This window comes from Thalia democratica, chromosome 3 (assembly GCF_965202585.1).
Source record: "Thalia democratica chromosome 3, ktThaDemo2.hap1.1, whole genome shotgun sequence".
In the NCBI taxonomy this organism is placed as follows: domain Eukaryota; kingdom Metazoa; phylum Chordata; class Thaliacea; order Salpida; family Salpidae; genus Thalia; species Thalia democratica.
In genome coordinates this window covers 77,970,282-77,992,327 of record NC_139167.1, presented here as the reverse complement: position 1 = coordinate 77,992,327, position 22,046 = coordinate 77,970,282, and the positions used below count along the sequence as shown (strand labels likewise).

At 25.0% G+C, this 22,046-nt stretch overlaps 1 protein-coding gene across 1 annotated transcript; it reads right to left on the bottom strand.

The window, feature by feature from the left end:
* Nucleotides 1-8,962: 8,962 nt before the first annotated feature.
* Nucleotides 8,963-19,620, bottom strand: LOC145832572 (UV-stimulated scaffold protein A-like). Its single transcript, XM_082939886.1, has 6 exons — nucleotides 18,383-19,620; nucleotides 14,599-14,737; nucleotides 12,655-12,763; nucleotides 12,259-12,379; nucleotides 9,279-9,387; nucleotides 8,963-9,001 (listed from the first exon to the last, which is right to left on the bottom strand). Exons 1-3 carry the CDS (start codon nucleotides 19,618-19,620, stop codon nucleotides 12,746-12,748), a joined length of 1,395 nt encoding a protein of 464 aa, XP_082796012.1. The 3' UTR covers nucleotides 8,963-9,001; nucleotides 9,279-9,387; nucleotides 12,259-12,379; nucleotides 12,655-12,745.
* Between the last annotated feature and the right edge of the window lie 2,426 nt (nucleotides 19,621-22,046).

The following is a 22,046-nucleotide window of genomic DNA, read 5'->3' as shown; positions in this document are numbered from 1 at the left end:
AATATAGTATCGGTGAAGTAATTATTATACAAAAGAACCACGCCACAATTTAATAAAACTTCTTACTCAAAAAAATAAGCTCCTTTAAAAACTTTTATGAATCACTAGGTAAGTATTTTTTAATGAAGTGTTGCATCATTAATTTTAAGCCTTATTTCTAATTGCTGCAGCAAGCTCTTAATGTTCTCTCAATATTCAAAGTTCAACAATGAATTATGAAAGTAGTTGCAGCAGTTCACTGCAAATTAACTAAGTTTTTATTTCTAACGGACCATTTTACTTTTATAACATTGTTTTTAAGATGAACATTAAAATGTTTGATGTTATAACAGACATTTCATAAATTTAAATTTTCAGTTAAAGGAATTATAAAATATTAACAAAAATATATAGATAAAAGTATTCAAGCATCTGCTTTAATGTTAAATATTTAAGTTGAACTTTTATTTTTCAGTTCATAACAACGAGCAAACATAAAATACTTAAACATAAGATCAATAAATAAGAGCGGTTATTCAAAAAGCTGAGATTAAACGCATTAACTGTTTACTTAATTCTATTTGAGAGTCTAACAAAATACTACGTCATAGTTTATATACTATGTGTAATCAATAAATCAAAATTGATAATGATTTTGTAAGTGAAGAAGCCCATTCTTTTATCCACTCAAGTGTGCAATCATTAACTAATTTTACATTTCATTTAATTTTTGAAAAACAATTAAATAAAATTCAAAAAGTTTAAAGTGGTTTACCGAGTCTAAAATTTCGGATTCGGTAGATCACTACTTTTAAGACTTATAAATAAAAAGTAATATATTAGTATACAACTTTTTGGTCATAAGTTTTCAAAACTATTAATTTTATTTAATTAAGAACAGAAACTTAATTACTCCAAACCGATAACATGCTATCAAAAAATAAACTATTTTATACTAATATTTTATTTATACTAATATATTTTTTTATTTAACAATTGTTGAAAATATTTCTTTAACAACTATATAATGCTGATTATAACGTCAAGAGAATATAGGTAAAAAATAATACTCAAGAATCGTGTTTTAAATCTGTATTAAATTAAGTTTAACTTTCTGTTTAAAAATAAACGAGATTAAGATGATTTTTACTTAAAGCATTCAAAATTGTTTTTATTTAAAATAGAAAATGTGTATTCATCCAGTTTATTTAAATTAGGATTATAAAAATGAATTAATGAATTATGGTACGTTAAAGTATTGTTCTACGTAAATCTTCAAATAAAAACTTTTATTTAAGAACTATATTTAAGCACTTACGAGGTTTTTGACCGAAATTTAGTTTGTAAAATAAATTCTTGAAAGAATAAACTTAAAAAAACTTTACATGAAATTTTATTAAAAAACTACCACATTTTATTTATTCAAAACAACTTTCATTAAAAAGCGAATATTATTAAAGTTGACAAAAATAAAATTATTTAAATTTCTGTATGAGAGAAAAAAAACTAGAAGCGTGCAAAAGTGAAATTCCGTTCAAAATTAACTGACTGATTAAAATTTTGCAGTTCATAATTTTATCCGTGAAAATATAACGCCGTGCGAAAAATACGCTTTGAAAAAATGTCGCCATGCAAATGTAACGTCGTGCAAAAGATTTTATGTGTAAAAATGTCGCCGTGCAAAAGTGTCCCCACGTGCAAAAGTGTCTTCGTGCAAAAGTGACCCGTTTTTTCGTAATATTTATAACTAAATTATAAATATCAGTGTTTAAAATAAAACAAAAATAGTTAAGATATTGTTATTCTATTTTAAAAAACTAACAGTTTTATATTTTAAATTTCTAGTTCCAAAAAAAAACACGAGTTATTAAAGGCGACTTAATATTTTTAATTATCAGATGTAATTTAAAGTATAGCTTGTTTTTTAAAACTAATCCGTGTCAGATTTGATTTTTAATGCATTGTCTCGTTACAAAGATGTTAACGAGGGGTAATAGGATTATTAAAGTAGATTAGTACAACAATCAAAACAACACTTATATTTTATTTACATAAACTAAACAACACAAAAATACAATTACATAACTCTATACGAGAACTAAAGTTAAACACACAAGAAAACATTAGTTCTTAAATCTAACGTGCTTAAAATGCATCTTAACTTAAAGCACACTTGCCGAATGCTCTGCCGAAACTGCTACTGCGAGTAAATGAAAGTCAAATTCCGTTTTATAAGCACTTTAACAAATGTAACTCCTAACAACAAAAAATGTTTTTGTTTTCAATACTGGAAGTACGTCACAAAATCTGCGTAAAACAGTTTACAACATCCGCTTTTAAACAAATTTGGAAAAGCTTGTTTTGAGAATAATGAAAAATATTGTTATTGTTACAAAAAATTACATATTTATTCACGAGCTTTATAATATTAAAATGAAATGTTAGTTTCATTACAGCATCGTACGAGTTTTATAAGTGGCAAATAAATATTTTTCTGTCTTTTACTGCTTAACATATTTTCCAGATTTCAATCAGTTAAAAGCCACACAAGTCAAAACAAACTTTGGGAAAATTCGCATTTTGGCAACTTTGCTGCGCTTATATACAAGCAACTTCTTTTATTTAAAAAACGTGCTAAAAGTTCTAAAACTCAACGTTCTTATTTCTATGCAGTTACTTACAAACTGGCTATGTATAAAATTTATTTTCAGTTTACTAGCATATTTTGAAAAAATTTGATTAGAAATAAAAACAATAGTTTTGTGTATAATTGGCTTAAACATTTTAGAACTATTCTAAAAAGTTTAAACGTACAAATCATCAAGTAAGATTTTTTATAATAATGTTAGAGCTATTGTTGACCATTTTAGTTTAATAATTTATTTGAAGTAAAATAGTTAACTCTTAAAAAAACATATCAAGTGTTTTAAATTTCTGGAACATTAAACTCCATTAAGTAAAACTTTTAGATTACTCAGCAGTAATTTAAATAAATATTCCTTTAGTAGGTTCAAAACTTTCACTAAAATTAAAAGAATAGTTTATTTTATGTTAATTAGACAAAATTATATTGAACGAGCGTAAACTTTATTCAAATATTGAAAGTTATAATATGTTATACATTTAGTATTGAACAGATTAGTTGTTTCAATTTTATTCGACTTCACCCATAAGCGAATGCTTCTGTACCAATTCTTGTTTGTTCAGACTGACAACAGTAGTTTCTAGCGGCTGTAGCTGCCTGGTTAGTCATGATAAGAACGAAGTGAATTAACTCGGAAACTGTTGCTTATAATGGTGTGGAGCATTATATTACTCAAAAAAATCTAAAACTTTTATTCTGTTGTCCTGGTATCATGATTTGTCAGCACAGGGCTGAATTAAAGCATGTAAAAAAGTTATGTAAAAATTTTATATTTTTTCAAAAAATTATGTTTTAACATCTTTGTGAGTACTGTTTGTTATAGTAAATTCTTACAAAAAAACATTTTTCTTAGTTGTTAAAAACAAGTTATACTTTCGATAAAAATGTTATACTTATTGTTGTACTTGTGTGCTACTTGTCTAAAATTCTTTATTTAAAAAAAATTACTCAGCTTTTACTTTAAGCACAGCAAAGTTTTAGAGAGTATCAAGAGAAACTTATGACAAAGTTTTGCTTGAATAGCTAATCTATCATTCTATTTGAATAAGATTTTATTCAACTGATAATCTCGTTTGATTTAGTTCAAACGAGTAAAACATTGTTTTGTTAATAAAATTTAAATAAATCTATCTTAAAAGCTATAAGTAGGCAACGTACAGTAATCTTAAATTCAATAAACTACTAAACTTTATCTAAATCAATATAGTTTGGGTTTTACAGTTCTGAACTTAAGTTCAAAGATAAAAGTGTATAAATTATTTCACAATATTTTGTGTGAATCAGGCAAAAGGATCATCAGTAACAAATATAAGACGGTTACTTCCACCTGAACAAATTTGTTTTGTAACTGAAGAACGGTTTAACAGAAGCCTGTAATTCTAAGAAATTTAGAATTAGTTAATACCATTAGAGTTAATACTAGTGAACGTTTGTTTTAAAAAATTTAATGTAAGTTTCCTATAAATTTTCTACAAAGAACTCTCGTTTATCCGTTCATTCGAGAAGTAGATTTGAACGATTTGGCTAAAGCTTATTACCAATATAAGCTAAGTTATTTACGGTGTGGTTATTTTTTGTTGAATTAATTTATTTTGTCATATATCTGTTTTATTTAAAAACAAGCTTTGACTTAAGTTTAAATGAGCTTTTATGTATTTGGTAAAATAATCTAAGAATATAATTTAAAAACTCTACTTTTTTTCATATTTGACTGAAAACTTATCATAATTACAAAAAATCTTTACCAATTGTTTAAAAAATGGCCGGATTAGCGAAGAAGCACTGTATCGACCAATTGTAAAATAGGAACAAATACCTTAAAATTGTTTTATATTTAGATTAGGTATTTTAATTAAAAATCAAACAATGTTCTACGTAAACTAAAAACCAAACTACCTTCATAAACTAATAAACAAAATAACATCAAACTATCTTGTCCTGAATATAGTTTGATGTTAAAACATATAATGTATGTAAAAGAGTATTTATTTATAAGGTACGATTATAGTAAAAAAGTTGGAATATATATAATTACTATGGATGGTTGAAACTAGGGAGCAACTTTGTTTATAAAATTTAAGTTAAATTTATAAAAGTGAAACATTTTTTTTAGTGAATTTATCAATAACTCACATCATAATATTAAACATGGTCTACACAATTAGTTTAATCTTACAACTTTCATTTAAAAATAATATCACCTTTGGAGAACTTGTTTTAAAAATAAGTGAGAAAAAAAAGATTATTTAATTTTTGTGTTAAAAAAGTCACTATTTTTCGTATTTTATATGTGGTTAAAAAAAAATTTGTAATTTCGAATACACGTTTAGAAATACATTAGTTGAACTGCTAATGTAGGTAAATACATATTTTGTTGAACATAAAAAAAATTTTATCATAAAACCATCTTTGTAAAAATTGTGATTAAAAACCAAAATCGAACTAGTTTGATCAAAAAAAAAAAGATCTGTGCACGAAATTTATTCAAAAAAAAACAATTTTTTTCATCAATCTTCTGTTCTGTGCGATTGTGGTATAGAAATTGCTCATTTTATTTAGTTTCGGTGATTTCCCAGACAATTCGCAAATGTCACCACCGTAACTCCGATCTGAAAAAAAAAACAGATAAGTTTATTAATGATTGCTAAGGAGCTTAAAACAATACTTATAGTTTGATTTACAATTTTCTTAGTTTGAAAACAACTTTTGCAAAACAAGAAAATTCAATATTTTTATAACACCTACTAACATTTGTGCTTTTAACATAAATTTGCGGAAACAGTAATACATACTCTATATAAAATCATTATAGATAAAACATTGCAGTTTTTCAAAGTTACGCAGCCTGCAAAAGAAATTTTCTTGTAAACATGCCAATCCTTATTTTGTAATATTATTATAATCCAATATAAATTCTCAACAAATTTGCTTTTTAAAACCATCTTTTTTTATACAATTTTTCTTTACATAGAGGCAGTGAATACCTTTTCGAGTTTCCCAAAAGCCAAAAATTACCTAAAATAGCTTTCATTATCGCCTAATTACCAGAAAATTAAGAAACAATTTCTGAAATTGAATAGACATCTTCCCCTTACTAGTTAATTGCTCACTTACTTTTTTGCCCTCACTGGTATTGGCTCTGATAACCAAAATCACCCTTAAAGTGAGGACCCTGGAATAACCTTGAAAAGGCTATCGAACGCTCGCAACGTATGGTGATTTTGTGTGGGGTGCGGAAACTTAATGAGTATCAAACAACTACATTAAAATATATACCTGAAATACATTAAACAATTGAACTATAAGTTCTTTACACTATAGTCAGTAGCACTTCAAAAAAAAAGAATTTTTTGATGCGTTTTTAATGTAGTTGCAAAATTAAGTATATAAATTTTAGTTATTGAAGTGTTGGCCTTTATCAATAACAAAAAATTAAAATGTACGCTGACTAAAAGCCGATCCTGACTTTTAGAATAATTGTTTTAGTAGAGTTTGGTCAATAAACAACACTAGTAAAATGAAATAAAAATGTGCAGGAAACTTTCGGAGTATAAAAAAATTGTTTAATTAGGTAGTCAACTGATATTTTATACAAAATAACCATTTAGTATCTACTTTTATAAAACAAACTATTAAATATTTTAAGTAAAACTAAACTAAATTTAAAAAAAAAATAGTATATGTATTAATCTTAAACACTTTTTTTCTCTTTAATTTGTATAAATTATTTAAAAAATATCTACAAAGTATACAAAGTCGAGATATATTTTTAAATAAGCGCTACAAACTCAGAAATGAACAAAACAATGACAGGTAACAAATTATGTTGTTGATAATATTTGTAATAATTTTTTCTTAAAAATAACATTATTAAAATGTTTGTATTGATACAAAATTGAAAACAATTTAATTAAAGTCGAACTTAAACACATGGTCAATGTATGTAAACACACTCAACAAAGGATTGAAAATTATAAAAACAGTTTAAACAAGCAAATTACCAAATAAAAATTTTGCAAGTATAAAACTAAAATAACTAGACTGTGAAAAAGTTTTGAGTTTATTTGTGAGCCTACTGAAATATGCTTATTTAATAAAAAAATTTATTCAATAAAAATACTTATTGGTCTAATTAAAATTTAACTATTTGGTGTTATTGTTAATAATGTTTAATTTAAACTTGTAAATTAAGCAAACATCGTTCTTGTTCATGAGTAATAATGTGTATTGGTGATATTTTTGTAACATTATGTGGTTTAAAAAAAAATAATGTGTTACTAAAATAAAATAGACTCCTACAAAAGTTCTATTTAACTCAAAAAATTTTCTACTTCAAAACTTTAACAATTGGTCCATAATGTTTTGAGTCTAAAGGTTTGTTTCAAAATATAATGGTTTTAATTTATACCTAAAATATATGTTTTAGTGATACACATTAATATTTCATTATAAACAACTACTAACTGTTTTTTTATAATCATAAAAAATATCAAGGATACTTCTTGTAAAAAGCTAAGTTAAAACTATTCTCAGCTTTGTTTCTACTTTGATCAAAATTAAATTTTCAGGCTATTTAAAGTAAATTAATTTATAAGTTTTTTATCTAGTTGTAAAATTTATTTAATTTAATTTTAATATCAAAAAAAACTTAGCTTATCTGAAACAACAAGTAACATTTCAAGGTAAAAATATTTTAAATACAGGTTTAAACTTTCTATAAAAGGTACAAACTAATTTTTATTTTTACAAAACACTGAAAAACTTTAAACTACTAAAAAATGTTAATATTTTTTAGTTTATTTAAATAGTTTAATTATATAAACAAACTTCCTAAAGTAAATACAAAAGTATAAGTGTATTGTATGTTAAGAAGTTTAAATTTTTATAAGTTTTTTTTTAAAATAAGTCATACAACTTTGTTGACATAAAACAAATAACTGTCTAAATACCTTTCAAGTATATCCAAGCAACATGATGTTTCAAATTCACCAAGATACTGTACTTCAAACTCAAGTCCTCATTAAAAAAATTTTCATATGATCTCAGATACCATCAATTAATCTGTTTGTAAAAACTTAAATTATAAGCTATCAAAATAAGAAAATTATGTAAAGTTGTTCAAATAAAAGCTTCTAGAAAATTCATTAAATAATATACTCATATTATATATATTCATCGGACGATACCAACAAATATATATTTATAAACATTATTTTTTCATGCATTTTATTTTTATAACTGCTCAAAAATTACTTATTTTTGAATTTCTGAAAAACATGAATATCGAGAATTTATAATAAATAACAGTGGTAAACAGTTTATACTTGATATTTATCATAAATGGATTATGTTATAAAGGGTGAACTAATACTAAAATTCTAATAACTTAAATCCTGACAATTCAAAAATAAATAATTCATACTAGTTTTATTTCTTTTAAAAATTGAAAAAAAATATTTTCATTTTAATTTTGTTAATTAACTAACATTATTTTTTTTTTTAATTTAGAATTTTTTAAGATATGACAAAAATAAGCCTTAAATACTTACAAAAATATTAAAGTTTAAAGTAACAATAAAATTTTACATTTTATTTTTTAATTTTATTTTTGCCAATACAATACCTTCGATCTACATATTTTTTAAAGCATTTAAAGTAAGAGGGTTTTGAATTAAAAAATTAAACAATTTAAAAAAAACTATTAGTTCCTACTTTATGCTTTTAAGTACAAACTTTGTTTTTTTTACATTATAAAACTGTCCGGATACCCTCATAGCAGGGTTTCCAAAAGTGGGCAATACCAAAAAAGATCTGAGGTTTTTTTAATGGTAGTTTAAGAGTAGTCTTGTTGGAGGGGACCATGGCTTTTTTTTTATTTCTTTAAAGGGGGCCATTTAAAAAAAAAAGTTTGGGAAACCCTGCTCTATAGCATAAATAACCAACTTCTACTATTAGTCATAAAAAAACAGCACATCAAGGTATTCAAAACTAATTTTTGAAATCGCTGGCACAATCTAAAATAATTGTTTTTCTTTATCACATATTGCCCCTTTACTAGTTAATTACTCATTTAATTTCCTGCCCCTTAGTAGTAATTTCCCTCTGGTAGGCGAAATCGCCCACTTTGATTAACTCTGCAGTACATATTGCAAAATTTTAACAACAGCTTTATTAGGCTTAGAACATGAAAATTAAAAAACTATAACACATTTTTAAGACGACACTGTGTATAATAATCAACCAAACTACAAATACCTAAAACTGCTTCCAGTTTTCATAATCTGCAATTATTTCTGATGGAACGTTCCTCGTACTTCTAATTAATAATTTTTAATGGGGAGCACTGTTAGAAAAATCTCCTTTTTCGACATCAGTAACCTGTAAGTTTTTATAAATATGATGTAAACTGTTCAACGCCTCTATACTTGAAATTGTTTTTTTTTTTTTTGAACATATAAAACTTTATCAAAACTTAATTTGAGAAATGAAAATTAACATAACTGATATTAAAACTTTAAAATAAATTTCAATGGGACACGAAAATGCTCATGAATACATTTGAAAATTAAAAAAACGTATGAAATTTACAACAAAATAACTAACTGATATCAAAAAATATTTCTTAACTGCAAATTAAATTTAAAAATTGGCTAACCCAACAGGTTGTTTGGTTTTCACCAAACATCTTCATCAGTATATCATGGTTTTTGGCATCATCCATCAGATCTTTGTAAAACTCGAAATCATCATTTAAACGAGGTTACCTAGAAAAATATTTTATTTTAAGAAAAAGAGTAACTACATGGTTATAATGTATAAACTATATTAAAACTGCACATTTAGTGATAAAATTTCATAGCCAACATAATAAAAAAATACAATAAGTCTAAAATTTTAAGAGATATATAGTGCCAATTCTATATATCGTTGGTCACTGTTTACAACACATAGGCTATTATTGAATAATGTATTGGATAAGTTAAGCAAGTTAACTTTTTAAAATTTACATTTACCTGAAATTGAATACTACACTAAACACAAAATATTTACACAGTTATGAAATCAATGCATTTTTATATCATATATACTTCTTACAGCATTATAACAAATATTTTATAAAAAGCCCTTTAAATGTTTTAAATTTATTATTCAACTTTTTAAATTATAACTGTAATTTGACTTAGCCTACCATAAATTTAACTATAAATTTTAGATATTAGAGTATTTTTTAAATAACAAAAAGTTGAAGAAAAAAAAACTAAACACTTAACTTATTAGTGTATGGCACCTATAAAACATTAAATCATTATAATAACAATCAGTGAAAAACATTTTAAGCAACAAAAAAATCAGTAAGTAAAAAAAATTTATATGAAGTTACGGTGACTAACAAAAAAAAAATCACAAATTCTTAATAACAATTGATCATTATATCTTTAGTACATTTTATATGCCAAAATTTATTAAATACTTTAAAAGTTAGCTTAGTATTGTGAAAGAAAAAAAAAAATGTTCAATTTTACTATTGTCTCAGGCTTTATAATTACAGTTCAACAGCTTCAAATTGTAAGGCACTTGGTGGTTTGACTTTAAAGTAAAATAGTCTTAAGTTACAATCTACTTAAAATACTTTTTGCAGAAATTATTTATAACAAATTAAATATAAAAAATCAAATTTAAGTCTACGATTCAAGTTTGTACATTTTTCGAATAAATAAAGTTATTATGAATTTTAATTTATTTATTTAATTTAAAATTCAGAAAAAACAAAAGTAAATAAAAAAATGTTCAGCAAAGAAACTAAGTCTAGTACCATTTTAGGTCAATTTAGCCCAATACAATTATTATTTTAAACATATGTCTGCTAGTTTTAATTTTTATACATAAAACAAGTCTTTTTCAACAACACATATATATTTCAACAATTTTCTTCAGTGTGATTACAATTGTAACAAGGTAAAACAAATTTTAAACTTATATAGCCTTTTTAATTATATGAGAAATTATCAATCAATTAGCAAAAAAAAACCCTAAACTATAACAAAAAAAAATTAAAAACAACAAGGAAAACGTAATTAACTGTAACAATTTAAAACAAAATTAGTCTAATTTAAACAAGGATAATGAGTAATCAAATTCTCTTTGTTTGCATAATTCTGGCTTGTTTAAGTGAATATAAATAGCTTCTATTTTAATTAAATCAAAAATGTTCGTGCAACTTCTTAAAACTTTGAACTTTGTCTCACTGTAATTATTACCACATTTAGGATTTTTTACTAAGTGCTCTGAAATTGATGATCTTTTTGTTGCGTTTAAGGTTGCATTACTCATTTTCTTCGGTTGATTTTTGATATGGTCTTTCACGCACTTAGGTACGTGCTCTTTTATTCTTGTTTCTAAATGCCTAGAAGTTTGTCCTATATAGCTGTTTGCGCAACAACATTTATACGTGTATACCACGCAACTTTTGTGTTTGTAGGATATTAGATCTTTACCTCTAGGATTTAGGATAGCAGCAGAAGTAAAAATTACTCTTTGTTTAGATGCATGGTAAACTTTTTTCTGTCATATTCTTGATATCTCTTTCAACTTGTTTTGATTTTTCACCCACATAGGGCAAAATTAATAGAACAGGACATTTCTCTGGTCCATAAGGTTTTGTGTACTTTAGTCTTTTCAATTCAGTTTTGAATACCTTATCAATCAACGGATTAGGATATCCGTTCTTTATTAGTAATTCTTTTATAACCTTAAGTTCATTCTGAAATACTTCTGGCGAACATATTTTATTTGCTCTATGAAATAGAGTTTTAATCAAACCAATTTTTCTTCTTTTACTGCAATATGATTGAAAGTTAAGGTATTGACCAGTAAATGGTTTTCTGAAAATAGACGTTATGAATTTATTATCCTTTCTTTTGATTAAAACATCTAAAAATGATATTTGATCATTTTTTTCATTTTCTTTTGTAAATTTAATAGCACTATGCAAAGAGTTTAACCTCTCAAACAATAAATTACTAACTTTTAGCTTATATATTTTCTAAAGAATTTAAACTAAGAGGATTTTGAATCAAAAAATTAAATTAGTTAAAAAAAAACTAGTAGTTCCTACTTTATGCTTTTAAGTACAAACTTTGTTTTTTTTATTTTAAAAACTGTCTGGATACCCTCATAGCAGGGTTTCCAAAAGTGAGAAATATCAACAAAAGTCTACGGTTTTTTAAATGTTAAGTTTTAGAGTAGTCTTGTTGGAGGGGACCATGGCTTTTTTAATTACTTTAAAGGGGCTATTTCAAAAAAAAAGTTTGGGAAACCCTGCTCTATAGCATTAATAACCAACTTCTATTATTAGTTATGCGATCATAAAAAAAACAGCACTTCAAGGTTTTCAAAACTAATTTTTGAAATCGCTGGCACAAATCTAAAAAAATGCTTTTCCTTATCATATATTGCCCCTTAACTACTAAATTACCCATTTAATTTCCTGCCCCTTAGTAGTAATTGCCCCCTGGTAGGCAAAATCGCCCACTTTGATTAACTCTGCAGTACATGTTTTAAATTTTATTTGGTTGAGTAACACGAAAATTAAAAATGATGACACTGTGTTTCATAATCAACTCAACTGCAAATACCTAAAACTACTTCCAGTTTTCAGAATTTGCAATTATTTCTGATGGAGCGTTCCTCGTATTTCTTATCAGTTTTTCATGAGGAGCATTGTTAGAAAAATCACCTTTTTTCGACATCAGTGACCTGTAAGTTTTTATAAACATGATGTAAAATTTTCTACGCCTCAATGTTTGAAATTGTTTTTTTTGAACATATAAAACTTTATCAACACTTATTTTGAGATGTGAAAATTAACATAACTGATATTAAAACTTAAAATAAATCTCAATGGGACACGAAAATGCTCATGAATACATATGAATAAACTTACAAAAATGTATGAAATTTACAACAAAAATAACTATCTGTTATCAAAAAAATATTTTTTAATTAGAAATTAAATTTAAAAAATGACTAACCTAACTGGTTGTTTGTCTTTTTACCAAACATCTTCAACAGTGTATCATTGTTTGAGCATCATCCATTAGATCTTTGTAAAACTCGAAGTCATCATTTAAACGAGGTTACCTAGAAAAACAATTTATTTTAAGAAAAAGAGTAACCATATAGTTATCAAGTATAAACTATATTAAAACTTTAAAGTGCTAAAACTTCATAGCCAACATAATAAAAAACTCAATGAGTCTAAAACTTTGAGCGATATAGTGCCAATTTTATATATCGTTGGTCACTGTTTACAACACATAGGCTATTAATGAATAATGTATTGGATAACTTATGCAAGTTAACTTTTTTAAATTTACATTTACCTGAAATTGATTACTAAACACAAAATGTTTACACAGTTATGATATCAATGCATTTTTATATTATACATACTTTTTATAGCATTATAACAAATATTTTATAAAAAGCCCTTTAAATGTTTTAAAGTTATTATTAAACTTTATAAATTATAACTACAATTTTACTTAGCCTACCATAAATTTAACTAAAAATATTAGATATTAGAGTACTTTTTTATTATTAAAAGTTTTAGAAAAAAGACTAAAGACTTAACTTAATAAAGTATGGCATCTTTGAAATATTAAATCATTTTAAATGAAAATCAGTAGAAAGTATTTTAAGCAACAAAAAAATTCAGTAAGTAAAAACATCTATATAAGGTAACGATTACTAACAAAAAAATAAATAAAAAAAAGAAAAGAAAAATCACAAATTCTTAAGAAAAAATTGATAATTATATTTATAGTACATGTTATATGCCAAGATTTTTTAAATACCTTAAAAGTTAGCTTAGTATTGTGGAAACAAAAAAAAGTTCAATTTTACTATTGTCTCAGGCTTCCAACAAGTTAATTACAGTTCAAAGCTTTAAATTATAATGCATTGGTGTTTTGATTTTTAAAAAAGTAAAAGAATCTAAGTTTAAATTACTTAGAAAACTTATTGTAGAATTTAGTTATAATAAATTAACTATAAAAAAACAACTTTAAGTGAACTACGGTTCAAGTTTGTACATTTTTTGAATGAATAAAAAGTTACAATGAATTTTAATTTATTTATTTAATTTAAAATTCAGAAAAAATAAAAGTAAATAAAAAAATGTTCAGCAAAGAAACTAAGTCTAGTACCATTTTAGGTCAATATAGCCCGATACAATTATTATTATTAAATAAACAAGCTATTTTGTTTTTATAAAAATAAACTAAAAAATAATTCAAACCACACGTATATGTATTATTTAAATGAAAATTTATTTTTTTAAAGTTTATATAATGTTTTGAAAAAAAAAAAATATAGTGAATTTATAGTGACTGCATAGTAGCTGCAAACTATCACATTAATATCAAAATGGTTTCTTCCAACCATGTATAAATTTTTTATATACACTTTATTTATAAATTTATTATTTTTAAAATAAGTTTGATTTTGAAATTGAAATCACTTTTTAAGTTTCATGTATTTTGACTAAACATAAATTCAACTATGAAATTACTTATATTTTACGTATTTTCTTTTGTAGTATATAAATACTAAAATATTTCAAAATGTTCAAGTTTTGAAAAAAAAATTCTAAAAAATTTTTAATTATTTTAATAAAAAAAACAAAAGCAAATAAAACAAAAAATTATATTTTATGAGAAATAACTTAATTTATTAATAAATTTTAATAATAATGAACATATTTACTTAAACTATCCTACTTAGTAATGCAAAATATAGATAGCAATCTTAAAACTAAAAAAATCTATAGTATTATGTTATTATTCCTATAATAAAAAGGTAATATCACTTATTTATTATTTAGTGCTTTAATCGGCAAATTCCAAGATGCTATAGAAAACTGATATTATTTACCTATCAAATTTTAACTAAAAAAATGTAAACAAACAATTTACTTTTTTTATTAGCAGTTTTCTGCCTGACTGCGACTTGAGTTTGATCTTCTTTTTCTGCTTGTCTTGCATCGGAACCAGCGTGATTGAACCGTCTTCGTTCTTCACAATGTCCATCAACTGGTCTGTGGTCTTCTTTTCTCTATATAGTATATATATAGTTACATATTTTTTAATTTTTGTTGAATATTGTCAATCAATACATGTAGTGCGTAGTAAAACTGTCAGGGGTCCTTTTAAGAATTTTATTAACCTTTATATTTTTTAAGGTACACTTGACCTATACCTAGGTCATAGGGGGGCAGGGACTTTTTAACATGTGACCTTATTTTAAAGATATAAGATGAACTAGCAGGTAAATTTTACCGCACTGTGAAATTCAAATAAGATTTTAAGACATAAGGGTACAAAACCAGAAAACCCGATAGGTTCCTTATGGAAGGACCAAAGTGAAAAGGCAAAAAAAGACTACTTCATCACAAATCTATCTTCTCTTACAGTTTTAAAGTCCTTTTGAATCTTTATCAGTTTAACTTTAACCAAATAACAAACATATCAATTGTGAGTTTTTTTTTGAGTAAAACTAGTAGATTTTTTTTATGTCATGGAATTCTTTAATTTTAACTTTTTATATATTGTTACGATAGAAATTTTTCTAATAATGCAAGGAATATTTTCTGAAAATTTGAGGTTAATTGAACAAAAAATGAAAACAGAGATAGATTTTGAGTATTTTTTTAATTAAGAGAAAATCAGCAATAAAAATTTTCTCCATCATACAATTTTATCAGAAAATTTTAACACAACAAATATTATCTCAAAATTTATATCATTTATTCTGTGAAACCTATCAAAAAAATGTAAGCTTTCATTAAAAGTATAATCATGGTTGCCACAGATCAAGCTAAGTTAAAAATTTCCTGACTTTTCCTGGCTTTTTACCAAAATTTTCCTGACTTTTCTAAATCAAACTCTTAATTTAAACTTATTCTATAATACATAATCTAACAAAGCTTCCATTACATCACTTGAACCATCTGTGTATGATTGATGTATTTGCAATAAACAGCTCTATCAGTAAAACACTTACATTATTACCTTTTAAACACAGCTTGTCTGAAAAAGAACACATTTTTTTATAGCATTTTTAGCATAAATGTGTCTAAATAACCGAAACGACATATAAGTAACTTTTTCAATTAAAACCTAAATTTTATAAGAACTTTTACAGTTGAAACCTTAAAACAACAAAGAATACATTTTTTTAGAATTTCCTAGTATAAATGTATCTAAATAAACGAAATCACATACAAGGAACTTTTATAATTAAAACCTTAAATTAATAACGAACTATACATATCATTTTTTTACATCAAATACTAAACTAACTGCTTAACTATAAAGAATTCAATTAATTACTTAAACAAAAAACACTTAGATTCTAAAATTGTGCTAGATAAACTTTTGTGTATATATCACAGTTTCACTATAGAAGTGTCCTTGCTATAGATCATCAATAATAAAAAGCTTACAAAATCTGCTTGTTCAAGTAGGGTACTTGTTCAATATGTTAATAGAAAATTTTGCAGTTTTAAAAGGATATTTAACTAATTTATACCAGATGAAGGCATTAAATTAAATAATTTTGTAAATTTCTCGGAAAATTTTGGAATTTTTTTCTGACTTTAAAGAATTTTTAAGTAAATTTTAACATTTGTAAACTTTAAAAAATAAGGAATTTCATAAATCTAAACTGACAAAATCTGGCTTTTTATTTTATTTTATCAAATTTGATGACTTTTCCTGACTTTTTTCAAAACCGCCCATTTTTTCCTGACTTTTGTCATTTTTTTAAATATTCCCTGACTTTTCCTGATTTCCTGAATTTTCCTGACCATGTGGCAACCCTGTATAATGCTAATTTTTAAAAATGTTGGATCCCAAACGGCCTTAAAGTGTAATACACTTCTTTATTTGGTAAATTATTTAAACATTTTAAGAACTACATACTACAAATGCAAACCAAAATTTACTATAAACTATTAAGGGCATAGGGGGGTCTGACATTTTTTTCAACTAAATATAACATGAGATCTTAAATGAAAGCTTGAAGTACAAACTACAAGCCAGTTTTTATAGAAATTTAAAAATCTTATTTAACTTTTGAGAAATTGTAATTTTTAAAAACAGTTTCCGATACAAACGTATGGACGGCAAATTTTTTGGGGTCTATTTCTTTGGAAATTTTAAAAATTACTAAAAACCTATCTTCTACTTCATTTTTTGAGCTAGAGACCTTAAACTTTTAGGAAACTTTCCAATTGTAATTTAAAAGACTTTGAATGTTGTAATTTTAAAAATACTAAAAAATAAAAATTTTAGTTAAAAAAAAAAAAATAATAGGTAGTTTTTTTTTTAATAAGAAGTTTATTTTTCAAAATTAAAAAAAATCTTGCATTCAATCTTTTTAAAATTGAGTAATACACTTTCTGTGAAAATTTGAAGAAGATTCCTTTAAAAATGAAGAAGAAGAAAAATTTTTAGTAAAATGGTCTTTTTTTGCGTTTTTAGTTTAAGCCTTCCATTAGGAACCTATTGAGGTCACCAACTTTGATCGCTCATATCTGAAAAATACTTTGAATCTTTTCAAGCCGTTTAAAATGTCTGATAGCTCAGATAAAACTCTATAAAATAAGAACAACTTGTAAAAATCAAGGTGGACCCTCCCCACCCCCTATGCCCTTAACAATGATGTGACTGATTTGTTGATACAACTATGTATAAATAACTAAGGCCATAGCAGAGTAAGCCATATTTTTACAAGTACATATAAATAACTAAAGTTTTATCATAGCTAACAAATATGAAAATAGTTTTACTTCTTACAAAATTCTAAGTTTTTTTTTTAATACAAAGTATCAAATTTAAAAATATTCATTATGCAAAGCACAAATTAAAAAAACAAAAAAAAATATTTCAATAATACTAGTCTATCAATCACTTTTCATAGATTATTATTTAATATTTAGAGTTAGTACATTAGTTATATTTAATCAATTTCTACAAAAGAACTTAAAGTAATAAGTTAAAATCCAGTCTTTATTTTTAACAATTTTATATAAAAAATTTCAAACTCAAACTTATAAAATCATAAATAATTTTCAAAATTAGCTCAAAAAAAAAAAAAGATAGTTAATAAGTGAAGTTTTAAATTGATAAGTTGTCAGAAAACAAAGATAAAAAATCCTAAAAATTTTTCATCTGGATTCTTATAAAAACTTTTTCTTAAAAGTTATTACATTTTGTACAAACTGTGTGACAGCACATACTTTAAGCTTTTAAAAACAAGAAGATGTTAATTTTTATAATAAAAAACTTTAACCCCTATTAACTTAAGATCATTATAACAACTAAGTTTATTTCTATTTTGACTTGAACTTATATTTAAAAATTTTGTAAATAAAAAATATAAGTTATTTACAAACATTTTAAATTTTGGACAACTAAAAACTTTTTTACGTCTTAACAATATTTCTTAATAATTTATAATCTATAATAGTAACAAAGGTGCATATATAAATAAATTGTTTAATATTTGCTCCTCTTACATGCAACCAATAGATTAAACCAAGACAACCTACTAACAAAAACTCTTAAAAAAATACTCTACATTAATAAAATTAAAAATTATTATAAACATTTCAACTTTACAAGGATTTATTTTGGAATTTTTATACTAATTAAAAGATTTTATTAAGTAAACTAATACACTTGATTTAGTACAAACCTTTTAATTGTGCCTTTAGCATCTCCCGTATGTCCAAACTTCCTTTTAGCAGTTGCACTTGTTGATTGACTTGAGCTGTTGCCATTTCTATCTGTACTTTCAAAACACTTGCTAGAATCTTCAATTTTTTTATCATCAATGGACCACAACTGATTGGCTTTTTCAAAAGACATGGTGGGAGTTTTGTACGAGCAACAAGGCTTATCCTCTTCTTTCATCAAAACACTGACTTCATCCACAACTTGCTCCGCTACCTCTAAAAATTCATCCTCGTCCACATTGCCTTCACCATGTAAAACTTTGATTGATTCAAACCTCAAAATGTTGCTTTTTAATTTGTCTATTGTTAAGCGAAGTTCTCTTATTACAGCAACAGGGGCCTTGTAATCGTTAGCTGTTTTAAGCAGCTCTTCCAGTTTTGGTATATGTTTCTTTTGGCCAACAAGCACACACTCTTTAAAGTTTTCTAAAATGCAATCATTTTTCTTTGTTTTGAACACTTTAAAAGTGACCGCGTTGCTGAGGTTTATTTCAATGTTGTATCCGGTTGAGGGAATTCCCAAGGCCCTTAAATTGTTGTCATCAAGTTCGGGACATTTATTTACAGTTTTGAAATCATCTGACTTGAACAAACTTTTTGATGTCAGCAAGTCAATACAGCTTTTAATGCTTGTATTTATTTTCTCAGCCCTTTCCAAAGACTTCTTTATCTTAGCTTTTATTTCTTGAACAACCACCTTCCTTTCCACAGGTCTGGGGTTCCTTTCTTCATAGCAAGAAATAACAGCTGGAAAGTTAACCTTCATGATGGTAACCAGAAACTCATTTGCTATCCTGAGAGGCCTGTAGACTGAATGAAACTTATCATGCCAACATTTGAACTTGACTAAAGCAAACTCTTTCAGTTGCAAGGGGATTGGTTTTGGCAGAGGTGCTTTCTTTTCAGTGCCCATGGCAAGCACCATGTATTCATTCATTTTATCTAACAACTTGCTTCTAAACACCTCAGACCTCATGAAGAGCTGATCGAAGACTTCAACACTGTGGTATCTTGTGTAAGAGTCGGGTTTGTTTAGATAATTGTTCCATACAAGCTTGAAAGTGTACTCCACAACTTCTGGCGAGGTTTTGCACACTGATTTAATTTTCTTCATTCTCTCTTCGTCCAACTTGGTAAGTTTAGGTTCCATTATTTCTTCAAGCAAATTGTTGAGTTTGTCTGCGGTAGCCAAATTCATTGTAGACTTAAATTTATCTTAGTTGATCTAAAATTATATTTTTTAAATTTAGATTTTTTTAGGAATTTTATTTATCTAATTAATTATTAAAAAAAAAGTTTGAAACAATAAACTATAAATTATATTTTTACTATGGTGCATCTATTGTCAGTTTTAAAACTTTCAAAAGTTATCATTAATATTATTTTATGTTTTAACAATAAATAAAAGGTTTATTAGCTTAAAAAGCACTAGATAAATAGTAAGAGCATAACAGTTGTTTAAACATGTATTGGAAACAAAGGTGATATTTTGATATAAAGAGATTTCAATTAGTTAGAGTAAAAATAAAAATAATTTTAAATTTAATGGTAAAATTGAAAACATGATGAACTTTTTCGTTTTTTAACATTATAAAACTGTAAAATAAAGTACAAGACTGCCAGTATACAATGTCAGTTAGTTCAATGTTAATTAGTTTTAATTGAAGTATTCCACTTTTTAGGTAAAAAGTTACCAGAAACTGGTCTAAGTCAGGATTACATTAAAATGAATTTATTTGAAAACCATAAAACGTTTGCATATTTAGCACGATTCACTCTTACATTAGGCTAATAGTTACCTCTACTTTATTAAAAAACTAAAAGCACAACTGTAAATTTGTGATCTCCCTTTTTTAAATTATAAATATATACTTTATGTATCTCTTTAAAAGTAAATAAAAGTCTAAATTCAAACAGTTAAAACTCTTTTTATAAAAGGACTATTTTGTTTTACGTTTTTAAAGTTGAAACCAGTGATACTAAACCTAATAAAATGCTGTGCAAAACAGGGGCTTCACCTGGGGTAGAGGTTTGGAACTCTTGATATTTTTACAACTTAAACAACTAAAAAAAAATTAATATAATATATATATATATAAAATAAGGTTATTATTTAAACTTGAACACCTTCTACTGAGCCCACTTGAAGGGTTTTAAAATAATTTATTGAAATGTAAGGTTTTAAAAATACTGGAACATATGTTTCATAAAGACAAAAAAGATTGTCTTTAATATTCAGCCAGTTCAAGTTTAAGATTAAAGACAATCTTTTTAGTCTTTATGAAACATATGTTCCAGTATTTTTAAAATGTACATTTCAATAAATTAATATAAGGTTATTATTCAAACTTTAACATCTTCTACTGAGCCCATTTAGTTAGATGGTAGATCGATTTTTGTACTAAATATTTGTAATATACAATGTTCAATTCTTCTGTCATATTGTTTTTTTTTAACTTTTGCATCTTTGTTTACCAAAGTGCTTTTTATTTTAAATTTGGACTGGCTGAAGATTAAAGACAATTTTTTTTGTCTTTATGAAACATATGTTCCAGTACTTTTAAAATCCTACATTTAAATAAATTATATATATATATTTAATTAATAAAGTTTTCATTTTTTATATAATCATTCTTTACAAAAATTTTTTAGCAATTTTATTATTTTTATGTTACTAAATTAGTTTTAAAAACTACAAAAATAAGGGTGTTTCTGAAAACATGTAGATTTTCCTAACCAATCACAAAATACCACAGGTCCCCATTGATGCACAGTAAAATTAAGTTCTGGGAACACTGGTTTATAAAAAATAATTAATATTTTAATAAAAGTAGTTAGTTTAGAACAGGGTTTTTCAAAGTGGGCCAAATAGCCCCTTTTGGTGCCACAGAGGGGCCATGAAGTCATAATTTAAAACTTACACTGGATATTCTGGAGTTAATACGGAAGAGCAAAAAAATAAGTCTTAGGTGTTGTTATTGTAGTTTTTTGAGTTACCTTGTTGAAGGGAGCCATAGCTTTTTTAATTTCAGTTTAGGAGGCCTTTTGAAAAAAAGTTTGTGAAACCCTGCTTTAGAGCCTATTTAAACATCTTTAAACAAAAACATCTTATAATTTATATTTCAAAACAAGAAACCATTCAATGAGTAAAAAACTAAAACTTTTAGTATGCTAAATTTAATTTATTTTTAAACTCCTGATATAAACTAAATCAAATTTAAATAAATATAAAAATTAGTATTTATTTAAACTTACTTCATCTTTAATACTCTACTTGTATGAACTAAAAAGTTTTCAATATAAACATACTTTATGGAAAAAAAATGATATCTTACAACAATAATTTTCAGCACTAAGCAAAAAAAGTAAAGCTCAGGTATTTTTATGGCTTTTGCCAATTTTGTTAAGGAAAATCAAGTATTTTTCAAAAAATTCAAAAATGTAGGGAAATGGAAACATTTTTATATAAAAAACTGCTTTATGAAAACTACTCTTACAATATATAATCATAAAAAAAAGTACCAAATAAGAGTAAGGGGGTAACAGTGATAGTAAAATAAAACTAATAGTAAGAAGAAAAAATTAAAACAAAAAATTTTAAATAAAAAAAACAACAGTTAGGGT

Coding starts and splice junctions, on each gene's coding strand:
- LOC145832572 (XM_082939886.1), bottom strand. CDS start 19,620: ATGAATTTGGCTACCGCAGACAAACTCAACAATTTGCTTGAAGAAATA. Junction 14,738..18,382: donor GCTAAAGGCACAATTAAAAG/GTTTGTACTAAA, acceptor TATACTATATAG/AGAAAAGAAGACCACAGACC.